A 12,340-nucleotide genomic window follows, 5' to 3' on the forward strand; every position below is an offset into this window, starting at 1 on the left:
GCTTTTTCAGTGACTGGCTCAGCCATATAGGCCCCAGGTTCGATCTCTGAGGTAGCCAATGCCAGCCAGAGTGATACCGGGGCTTCGAGGGCTATATTGTGAGGACAGGTTGCATATGCCTTGGCTAGTGTTCCCTTGAGTTTTGGAGATTGAGGGGTGATCCGATCAAATCGTTTAAAATGTTAAAAGGATTCGATAGGGTCGATATGGAGAAACTATTTCCTCTGGGTTTTTTTTAATTTGCTTATGGGATCTGGGTGTCACGGGCAAGGCCGGCATTTGTTGCCCATCCCTAGTTACCCTTGAGAAGGTGGTGGTGAGCTGCCTTCTTGAACCGCTGCAGTCCGAGTGGTGAAGGTACTCCCACAGTTAGGTAGGCAGTTCCAGGATTTTGACCCAGCGACGATGAAGGATCGGCAATATATTTCCAAGTCAGGATGGTGTGTGACTTGGAGGGGAACTTGGAGGTGGTGGTGTTGCCATGCGCCTGTTGCTGCAGTGCATTTGTAGATGGTTGGGGAATCAAGAGCAAGAGGGCACAATCTTAAAGTTAGAGCTGGACCATTCAGGAACGAAATCAGGAAGCACTTCTTGACACAAAGTGTAATAGAATTTTGAATCCCCCCCCCCCCGCCTCCCAAAGGGCTGTGGATTCTGGAATAATTGGATCTTTCAAGACTGAAGCAAATAGAGCTTTGTTGGGTAAAGGTATCAAGGAATATGGAGCAAAGGCGGATAAATGGAGTTAAGGTACAGATCAGTCATGATCTAATTGAAGGGCAGGGAAGGCTTGAGGGGCTGAATGGCCTACTTCTGTTCCTATGTACCAAGGTGGCAGCAGGGATTCTACAATTGGCCTCGGTGCCCTTGAGTTGGAGAGGACACAATTGGCCAGGGTTCCTGCTCCTGTTATTATCTGGCCACACAATGCTGGATACGTTCATGTGTATGGGCATCAGGTGAGGGTGGGATTGAGTTCAGCAGTGATGTTTACCATAGTTAAGTAGCTGCATGGATCAGAGATGAATAATGGTCACTAGGAAAAAGTGCAGGAGAATGACCAGTGCTTCGGGAACTGTACCCCAGCCAGGAGTTAGTAACTTCAGGAAAGGAGGGAACATAAGAACATAAGAAATAGGAGCTGGAGTAGGCCATTTTACCCTTTGAGCCTGCTCCGCCATTTAATAAGATCATGGCTGATCTTCGACCTCAACTCCACCTTCCCACACATCCCCAAATCCCTTGATACCCTTAATATCCAAAAATCTATTGATTTCTGTCTTGAATATACTCAATGACTGAGCAGCCACAGCCCTCTGGGATAGAGAATTCCAAAGATTCACTACCCTCTGAGTGAAGACATTTCTCATCTCAGTCCTAAATGGCTGACCCCTTATTCTGAGACTGTGACCCCTAGTTTTAGACTCCCAAGCTATCTTCCTAGCATCTACCCTGTCAAGCCCTGTAAGAATTTCATGGGGTAAAAATTGGGTAGTGTTCCCTTTGGGGTTAGCGCCCCAAAAAATTTAGCGCCCCCGCGGCCGATTTTCCCAGGCTTAATAAGGTTTAATACTCAGCACAGAAAATTAGTCAGTAAAAAAATAATGACACTTTCTATCTCATCTGTGCCTTGTATATTGAACAAAGCTTCAGGCAAAGAGAAGTCTTCTGCCCATGTAAAATATGGATGGAATCCTTACAATCATGTTCAAAGGTTTAAAACGAGAAACAGCTTAGAAACCAGGGAAACTGGAAGCGCCCCGTGTCCCTCTTGGGGCGCTGCGAGCCAATATCGCGACGCTACATGCCGCGGTACTGCAGGCCTTCCTCCCCTTATTAAATGGGAGAGGCCTTGCGTAGCGCGTCCCGGCGCCCAGCTGGGCCACCAGGGATCGGGAGTGCTGGCAAAGGAGCCCGGCACTCCTCGAGTACCGGGCTCGCAGTGAGCAGCTGGCACCCCGCGGGGGAGCTTCACGAGGGCTGGGGACGGCAATGGGGGCAGGTGCTAGCAGGCGGCCGCAACAAAAATGGCCGCCCGCCACCTCCCCTTTAACTAATGCCGCCCTGGCCGCAGGTAGGTCCCCCTGACCCCAGCGGATATAGCGTCTGGCGGTACGTCGGGGGGCGCCACCCAATATTACAGCCGGGGCGCGAGTGGGGCGCTGCGCATGGCGATAACGTCATCGCCAGCGGCGCTAACAATTAGCACTGCAGCCAACCTCGCACTTAATTTTGTGGGAGGCGTTAGCGGTGCCACGCCCAGGCGTTAGTTGATTTGTGCCCCGTCAGGGGCGCTAACGGGAGGCGCAAATCAACCGAATTTAGGCCTCCATATGTTTCAATAAGGTGACCTGTCATTCTTTTAAATGCCAGGGAATTTTAAGCCTAGTTGCCTCAATCTCTCCTCATAGGACAATCCCCTCATCCTAGGAATAAGTCTGGTGAACCTTCGTTGCACTCCCTCTATGGCAATTATATCCTTCCTTAGTTAAGGAGACCAAACTGTGCACAGTACTCCAGGTATGGTCTCACCAAGGCCCTATATAATTGTAGTAAGACAACTAGGGGGAAAAGTTCGGTTGATTTGCGCCTCCCATTAGCGCCCTAAGAGGGCGCTAATGGGGTGCAAAGCGACTAGCACCTGGGAACGGTGCCGCCAACGCCTCCCATGAAATTCAGCGGGAGGTTAGTGGCGGCGGTAATCATTAGTGCCCCACAGCGCTGCTCCTCCAGCAATGATGTCATCGCCATGCACAGCGCCCCTGCTGTGATCTTCGGTAGCGCCCCTGGCTTAGCGCCGGACACTATGTCCGACAGGGTCAGGGGGGCCTACCTGCGGCGGGGCGGTGTATATTAAAGGGGAGGTGCCGGGCGGTCATTTTTGTTGCTGGCCGCCTGCCAGCACCAGCCCCCGTTGCTGTCCCCGGCCTTCTGTGCAGCCCCTCCGCGGGGTACCGGCTGTACTCCATGAGCCCGGCACTTCTCTTGTGTGCCGGGCCTTTTGCCGGCACTCCGATCCCTGGTGGCCCAGCTGGGCCCCGGGTTGCGCTGCGCAAGGCCCTTCCCCTTTAATAAGGGGAGGAAGGCCTGCAGTACCGCGGCGCGACGTGCCGCAGAGCGTGGCGCTGTGGCACATAGCACCGTGATATTCACTCGCTGCACCCCAAGAGCGAGGCGAGGCACTTCCAGTAGCGCCCCGCCTCCCTTTTGGGGCGCTACCATTGAATTTCGGACACGGGGACGCTAATTTTTTCGGGGGCGCCTAAAATACCACCCCAGCAAAGTTAGCGCCCCAAAGGGGACACAACCCAATTTCCCCCCCCTAGTTCTCACCCAGTACTTACCAGAGACTTCCACTCTCTCCAAATTCCCAACTTTTACACTCTGTTTAGGTGCATTCTGCTTAAGACCACTCTGTGCAGACCACCCTGGGAAGGGGAAAGAATTGCCATGGATTATTTTTGCGAATGCATTTTATGTGTGTGTTTCCTTTAGGTTAAGGAGCATCTTGCAAAGGGACAAAGGACACTGGCAGGCGAAGGGATGTCTCAAGTCACCAAAACCCTCTTGGATTTAACCCAGAGAAGGAACTTCTATGGCGGGGATCTATTGACCTGTGTTGAAATTCTTCGAAATGTCACTGATACCTTTAAAAGAGCAAGTTATATCCCTTCATCCGATGATGTACAGGTAACATCTCTGTCCACTTAACATAGAAAGATTTTTGGAAATGTTATTGTTGCAAATACAAGAAGTGATTTTTGTCTTCAGCGGTCGGGAGGTAATCTGATGGAACGAATCAGAAAGAGTAGGGTTAACAACCCTCCAGGATTGGCCTGGAGTCTCCAGGAATTAAAAATAATCTCCTGGACACTGCTGTGAGCAACCAGGGAGAAAAATCATAGGGGCAGAAAAATATATATATGTTTTCATTTTCTTTGAACACTTTTGTTTATTAGATATAAAAATATTGGAGAGGGGGAAAAAACTGTTTGACTGAGAGTCAAGAATCATTCAACTGGGTAACAATTAATGTGGAAAAGGCGGGGCATCACAAATAGGGAATTCAGAAGGAACCTCTTTACCCAGAGAGTGGTGAGAATGTGGAACTCGCTATCACAGGGAGTGGTTGAAGCGAATAGTATAGATGCATTTAAGGGGAGGTTAGATAACCATTTGAGGGAGAAGGGAATAGAGGGTTATGCTGATCGAGTTAGATAAGGAAAGACGGGAGGAGGCTCGAGTGGAGCATAAACGCTGGCATGGACTGGTTGGGCCGAATGGCCTGTTTCTGTGCCGTACATCCTATGTAATCCTATGTGCCAGGCGGCCAATGGCGGGAGAGTGGGGGCGGGGCAGTTGGAGGCCGAAGGTCATGTGATGAAACCTCCAGGAATACGTCCAACCAGAGTTGGTAACCCTACCCGTCCATTGTAGAACCGATCCCAATGATGAAGGTGGTGAAGGTGAGAATTACCCCCATAATGTGTAAAACTCTCAGTCAATGTAAACGATATGGAGCAAAAAGGAATGCACAAATACTGGAAAAAGGGGTGAGAAGATGAAGAACTATGACAGGTCAATCAGCATCTGAAAGGGAAAGGTTAACATTCCAGGTGTTCCTACTGAAACCTTTATGGCCTGGCCTTTCTCCCAACACTTTTAATGTGCTTGTGCCAAAAAAAAGCAGTTCACATCAGCCAGCCAAGTCTCTGATGAACCAAAACCTGCCTTCATATACTGCCTGTGGGGTGGATTTTCAGGCCTCCTCACCTGGCAGTAATGGGGCGGTAGTTCCCCAAAAGCGGTGGGAAATGACCTACTGCTCCCCTGTCACTGTTGCCGCAGCAACGTTCTCCTAGGGCTTATTGATAAACAAGCCTGTCTTCATCTTGAAGACAGCCTCCATCTTAACTCTAGCTATATCTAGAAACATTTACCCCATATATCTACGATCATATAAAAATACACCAGTGAAGTCTCCCGGAACATCACAGAATCACAACCTTGCTAATCGTTTCAGCTGCTGATTGACCCACTGTTCATGTCCTATAGTTAGTTTACAAAGCAAATTACTTTGAGTAACCCGAAATCATAGATTCCTAGGGTCCAAACATCCAATGGCCAGGGACAGTGGAGTGGGCGGCAGCAGGGGGGGGGGGAGTGCAAGACGATCCCTACAGGGGACAGGGAACTGGAATTTGGGCAGATCCTGGATTCACCAGGTTTCCACCCATATAATGTGCATTCTGCAGGGAGGCATTTCTTAAGCCCACTCCCCTTATGTCCTTGATAAATGTTGGAGGCATGTTGTGGGGTGGGGGGTGGAGCTTCTAGGCTGCTGAGAGCAGGTACGGGTTCCATTTTGGGCCTTCTGAAGGCAGCAGGGTAGCTCTGTAATGTTTAGGCACCTAATTGGGGTGGGCACCTAATTGGGGTGAGCACCTAATTGGGGTGAGCACCTAATTGGGGTGGGCACCTAATTGGGGTGAGCACCTAATTGGGGCGAGCACCTCTGTTGTGCCCCTACAGATGTGGGCCGTTACTCCTAGCATATACATGAGCTCATTTCCATGATTTGGGATGGGGTGAGGGGTCAACGGCTGCACAAAGTGGTGGCCCACCTCACTGGACTACCATCCCCTTACAAGGGTCCACTGAATTTTCAGGCCCTTGGATTTTTGGTGCGCTTGGCTAATTACTTGTCAGAGCTGAAAATGAAGTATTTGTACTCACTCCAATAATAATACCTCTCACCGCAGTACAAAGAAAAGTGCAATGCTCTTTGTAACTGTGGAATTACTGAGTGATTTGCCTTTAAACTCATGACTCTGAAATTTATAATTTATAAACAAGAAGTCAGGTCTGATGAAGTGTTAGAATTATGATCTATTTATTCAGTTGCAATTTGGCTTTTGATAAAGACCAAGATTAATACCTGAAGTACCTACAATTTTTGGCTTTGAACTTGTGTGTTAATTTTCCAAAGATCTAATTTATTTTGACAGTTACTATATGAGTCCTACCCTTTCTCCACAGAATTTCTTTCAAATCATCAGTAACCTTCTTGAAGAGGAAAACCGGGAAAAATGGGAAGATGCACAACAGGTATAACTTACAGTTTGCATTGATACAGCGCCTTTAATGTTGAAAATATCCCCAAGCACTTAACAGAGGAGCTAAAAATGGACACGATATATATGGAGCAGGATTTTGAAGATGAGGTAGGGAGGGAGCTCCAGTGTGTAGGCCGAACTCTGTCACGAGAAGGTGGGGTGGAGCCAGGGGGAATACACGCTAATATCTGTGCAAAGGTTTGACTTCCTGCTGGGCGCATTTTAACTGCTAACTATCTGTAAGGAATTAGCCACACGCTAGCGGGGTTGGGGTTATTTGTCTCTGGCCAGTCAGAAGCCTCTGAGCTGCTCCAGGGACCCCCTTGCGGTTTTGAAGCGCTCCCCTATTCCTGAGTTCTGACCGCTGGACTTATTCGGTAGCGATGTAGACAGAAAACAACGTGACTCGTGGTTTGGGTGCAAAACAGACCAGTATTTATTGAAAACAAAAGAAAGAAACACCTTAGAAAATCAATATAGCTCTTATGCCTGGTACAACACTTTTGCTTAAACGCAGTACACTTAGTGTCCACTAGAGGGCTCCCTGCCCAGTGCAACACTACCTTATTTTAAATACAGTACATTAATATAGACTTTTAAAAAATAGCTACACAGCGTTCACCACAGCACCACAGCTTGATACAACACCCCTTTTAATACAGTTTTACATACAGTACTTTAAAACGGCTACTCCTTTTTAATACGGTTTTAAATACCGAATTCAATGTTCACTATAGCACTTCTCTGCTAGGTGCAACACTGTCTTGCTTAAATAGGGGAGGAGAAACGGACACAACGAAGGAAATCGACTAAAATCACAATTCTAATGAAATTCCCACTTTACTCCCACCCCTATACCTATCCTAAGTTGCCTTGTGGAAGGCCAGAAAAATATATGCTCACCACTGGAAATGCCTGCTCCGTGTCCTGCGAACTTAGATCTTCACTGCCCCGAAGTGAAAAACACCCCAGTGTTTTAAAAGTAAACTGCTGGTGTTTCGCTTCTACAGGCAGACTCCCACGCTGTAGAGGAACACGGAGGTGAGGCCAGAGAGAGAGAGATGCTTCTGGGAAGCTATCTTTTATACCCCCATTTGGGGCCCGCCCAGATCCGGATGTTTCTGGGTTAAAACAGAAGGGATCCAACTGCCCCATTGTCCAGTAATGGGTTTGAATGTGTTCTCCCATTCATTTAAACGGTTTCTCCTCAGTTTGGATGTGTCCACTTGATATACAAACAAATGCTAATAGCATTCAATTTCTTTGTAAACAAAGCATTGTCCTGTGGTCATCTGGAACCGCAATTGATTGACAGTCTTGAGTGCTTAGCAAACAAAGTTCCTTTGTTCATGCTGGCAGTTTCAAGCACTTGATCTTAGAGTCAACATTGTATAACGTTCTGTAAACAGGCATCGATTGTCCTGCTGCAGGGTGGGGGGAAACTCCCCTTTGATTGACAGATTTGACTGCCATTGAACCTTTCTTCACAGACACAGACAGCTGTTTTCCAAGTCCTTTGTCTTCGGCCATGCGGTCTAACGGCCATTTTTGATCCCTGAAACTTTTAAAGGTGTATCACCCAGGGATTCTTTAATCAAAGAAATTAATCTTCGGAGCTGTAAATTATTGTGAATTCTTACAGTCCCCCATCGGATACTAAAACTTGCTTGTAGTATCCTTGCCAAAAGTGAGCAATAATTTCTGACCCCCCCCACAAACAACCTTCCCTTATACTTAACTAAATCTATCTTTGATCCCCCGACACCTCCATCTCCCCTGCCCAGAGAGAATCGTAGTACGGCAGGCATCTATTGACAGAAAACCCAAAATTAATTAAATAATCAATACACGGAGGGGTCCAGTGCCCCTGCACCACTTATATTCACAGTAAGTCAAGCATGGAGGAGGTCCTATGCCTCTGCACCGCTTATATTCATAATAAGTCAAGCATGGAGGGGGTCCTACGCCCTGCACCGTTTGTAACATAATTTCAACATCTTTAAAGGGATTGTCATCCAGCCAACATGTCTGCTAAAAAGATGGAAGACAAACGAGCTTCCTTTAACTACAAACAAGCAGTGAAATAATTAACCAGTTCTATAAATTCTTAGTCTTAAAATTGTATTTCCAGCAGCATTTTTAAATGTTGTGCGCATCTGATTCCTGCAGACCCCTTCCTTCGTGGACTAGGGGTGCTTCCTCTCGCGAAACCCATGACTCGTTGGTCCCTGGTACCTTCCAGAACTCTGGAAAACAAAAGAAAACATCTCGCCAGGTCCCCTGGCTCGGGGAAGTGTAATCAGGTCCCGTGACCTTGATCCACAATACAATCCTGGAACCATACCACACTCAAGACTTATACACTAATATATCACTGAAATTAAAATTAACACGTTCTACCTTAACACACGTTCTACCTTAATAACATGTTCTACCTTAATACACATTCTACCTCAATAACATGTTCCACCTTAATACACGTTCTACCTTAACAAAGCTATATACAAGTGCCGCCCGTCTCCGGGCGGCCAGCTCAGTCCCTGGTTGGGTTGCCACAGGCTGCTCCCTGTGGCATGGCTGGACTGATTGCAGCTTCTGGTCCCTTGCAGCTTATGGTTACTGGTTGGGGACCTCTGCTCTTTGGCTTCTCCCTGGTTCGGGAGACCGCCCTACTCCACTGAAAAGTGGGTGACCATACTTTCTTGGGCTGGGGCACCTGAAAAGACCTCCTAGGGAGTGTTGCCAGGGGAGCTACCCTGGCGAGCAGACCCTTAGCTCGGGTCACACTCCCTGCTGGCTGGGGACCTCCTCCTTCGGGTCCCTCCCTTCCCAAACCTGGGCTGGGGACAGGCAATCCCTTGCCACTGGCTGCCTGTGGCTGAGAGCCTTCCCCTTCAGGTCTAAAACCTGGTTCAGGCTCCTCCCTGGAGTCCCACAAGAGAGGAGGAATTGCTCGGGCCAAGTGCTGGGGAGCTTCTATAATCCCAGCTGCCTGTTCCCCTGCCCCCTGCTTAAACAAACCGCACTGTTTGATATAACTGGCTGCCTGCCAGTAATCCTGTTCAAAATCGTGCATAGCTCTTCCCCTAACGCAAGCCATGGTGTGGAGATGCCGGAGTTGGACTGGGGTGGACAAATGTAAGAAATCACACAACACCAGGTTATAGTCCAGCAGCTTTATTTGAAATCACAAGCTTTCGGAGCGCTGCTCCTTCTTCAGGTGAAGTGGAGAAATGCATAAAGACACAGCTTATATAGTCAGAGAATCATGTCAGATGTTTACAGGTAACCTTTCCAACTGCCATTTATCGCACCTCGGCAGAGAGATAATCACAGCAGTCAAAGGTGTGAATGGTGTCCAAACAGGTCAGTCAGGGAAACATTACATCAAAGAACAATGAGGTGGGGTCACAAGGGGTCAAATATTGCAGATGCTGGGGTCTGTATGAAAAACAAAAAAACAGACAAAAAACATTTTTTTTGGCTGGAAATCACAGCAGGTCCAGCCGCATCTATGTAGAGAGAACAAGCCAATGTCGACTCGAGTCTGGATGACCCTGCATCAGGTGGGGTTACATGTAGCGTGACATGAACCCAAGATCTCGGTTGAGGCCGTCCTCATGGGTGCGGAACTTGGCTATCAGTTTCTGCTCGACGATTTTGCGTTGTCGTGTGTCTCGAAGGCCACCTTGGAGAATGCTTACCCGAAGATCGGAGGCTGAATGTCCTTGACTGCTGAAGTGTTCCCCGACTGGGAAGGAACACTCCTGCCTGGTGATTGTTGCGCGGTGTCCGTTCATCCGTTGTCGCAGTGTCTGCATGGTCTCGCCGATGTACCATGCTCCGGGGCATCCTTTCCTGCAACGTATGAGGTAGACAACGTTGGCCGAGTCACATGAGTATGTACCATGTACCTGGTGGGTGGTGTCCTCACGTGTGATGATGGTATCTGTGTTGATGATCTGGCATGTCTTGCAGAGGTTGCTGTGGCAGGGTTGTGTGGTGTCGTGGTCGCTGTTCTCCTGGAAGCTGGGTAATTTGCTGCGAACGATGGTCTGTTTGAGGTTAGGCGGCTGTTTGAAAGCGAGTAGTGGAGGCGTGGGGATGGCCTTAGCGAGGTGTTCGTCGTCATCGATGACATGTTGAAGGCTGCGAAGCCACAGAGCTTGCCTGTGCAGCCTGTGAACTTGGACCTGCTGTGGGCTGGGGATTACTATTCTCAGGTTTGCTCCCAGCTGCCTGTTTCCCTGTGGGTCCCATTAAGCTAAATGGGACCTTGTTAGACCGGGGTGAGTGGGTCAGGTCCTCCGAGTGGACCACCGTGCTGGAGGCTCCAGTGTCCACCGAATATCTCCCCTGCACCATCTCCACCCCCATCTCAACATAGGGCCTGCTCCCCTCAGCATTTTCACAGGGACACAGGTCAACAGGCTGCACTGACTCTCGTCATTGCTGGGAGTGAGGTGGGGCAGATGGAGTTAAAACACCGGTGGTGGCTGCTACTCCCCCCTGGCCAGTCAGAAGAGACCGTAGGGACTGTAAAAAGAACTCAACTGCTGCGGGAGGGAGGTCTGGCCCTGCCTTTTGGGCTGGGGCTGTGGGATCCTTTCCCCTGTCCTTCCAAGGATTTTTACAGTCTTTTCTCCAGTGACCGTCTTTCCCATACCTGTTGCAATTTAACCTAGCCTGAGTGGGCCGGTTCCCCTCCTGGTGCCACTCTCTCTTACTCTGGCTCCCAGGTTTAACCTCATGGACTCTTCCCTTGGGTTGGGGAGCCTCGATACCCCTCATGTTCCTGAAGGCTACTGTGAGCCGGCGGATCACCGCTTCTTCAGTGGTCTGGGGGTCTCGGGGGTCAAACCAAGCCATGACCTGGGCTTGGATCTGGGGTAGGCTGTTTATCATGAGACACCGGAGCCAGTGAGTCAATTGGACTGGGTCCAGTGCTGCCCGCCCTGGCATTCCCGGGCATGCGCTCCGGTACACTGGCCACAGCCTGTCTGCGAACGCCTGCGGGGACTCCCCTGGGAGCTGCACTGTTCTTTCCACCCAAGCGAACGGGCTACCATCATTGAGTCCCATGGCTTCCAATACCTCATTCTTGAGACCCTCATAATCCCTCTGCCCCCTTTTGCACTCGCCAGATAGGGACTGGAGGAGATCACCTGCCAGGGAAAACAGCAGCATTTTTGCTTGCTCTGCCTCATTGCAGTCGTTTACACAAGCTGCTTGCTCTATCTCCCTGAAGTGCAGAGAGGGGTCTCCCTTTTTAGTGAGCTTGGGGACGTGGCTAACCATGTCCCTGAGCTGGTGGGTGCCATACAGCACCAGAAACTGGTTCTGGATGGCCCCTGGGTCATCTTCATCAACGGGTGGACCGTACCTCCATTGTCGGAGGGGGTACACTGGTCCTGGTCCCGGCCTATCTAGCGGGGCCTGCTGTGCTTCCTCTACCTTCCCATCCTCCACCCCCCTTTGCTGCCAGAGGTCATGAAAGCTCGGAACCGTGGGTGGCGGTCGTGGGACCTCTGATTCCCTGACCAACCTTTCCCTGGGTGTTGCCTGTGGGGCTGTTTTACTTAGGTTGCCAGTAAAATCCAGCTGACCTGCCTTCGGGCTGATCAGGCATATCATCCCCTTTGCTCTTTTTAAAGCCATACTCAGGCTTTCTATCTCTGCTCTACAGGGGCCATGATCTGCTTCCTCAAACCCTTGCTCGCAGGCCAGCTTATATGCTGCCTTTACTTCCCTAACCTTCCCCTCCTGCTCTTTTAATTCTTGTATGAGGCGACGTTCTCCTCCCGCAGCCTCATCTCATTGTTCTTGGCCTCTGCAACTAGGCACTTCAGGTACTCTGACTCGTGCCTCGTGTGGCTTTTGCCCTCACTAAACTGAACTACCAGGCACTCTACCTTGGCCTGGTATTCTTCAACCTCCCTTTCCCTATCCCAACTCTCTGCCCTGGCTTCCCTAAGCCTGCGGGTAACCTCCCCAAGCCTGCGGGAACCTAACCACAAACAAACCAGTGGGATAAAAAGAAACCCAATAACTGCTGCTCTTTCCAGACCCAAACCACTGTCTGCCACATCACACACCGTTGCTGAGGGTCCTGCCATGGTCGCCATTTTGTAAGGAATTAGCCACACGCTAGCGGGGTTGGGGTTATTTGTCTCTGGCCAGTCAGAAGCCTCTGAGCTGCTCCAGGGACCCCCTTGCGGTTTCAA

At 49.7% G+C, this 12,340-nt stretch overlaps 1 protein-coding gene across 3 annotated transcripts in view; it reads left to right on the plus strand.

Annotated features, from left to right (window-relative positions):
* adgrb3 (adhesion G protein-coupled receptor B3) overlaps window positions 1–12,340 on the plus strand; it is a 1,304,794-nt gene that overhangs the window by 591,063 nt on the left and 701,391 nt on the right. For all 3 annotated transcript variants that reach the window (XM_085996562.1, XM_085996563.1, XM_085996564.1), the window contains 2 exons: window positions 3,496–3,690; window positions 6,040–6,108. In XM_085996562.1, the coding sequence (XP_085852688.1) occupies window positions 3,496–3,690; window positions 6,040–6,108 (264 nt within the window). The remainder of the gene's footprint in view (window positions 1–3,495; window positions 3,691–6,039; window positions 6,109–12,340) is intronic.

The sequence above is a fragment of the Somniosus microcephalus genome, chromosome 9 (genome assembly GCF_052327205.1).
Source record: "Somniosus microcephalus isolate GS21.2 chromosome 9, FLI_Smic_1.0, whole genome shotgun sequence".
Lineage (NCBI taxonomy): Eukaryota > Metazoa > Chordata > Chondrichthyes > Squaliformes > Somniosidae > Somniosus > Somniosus microcephalus.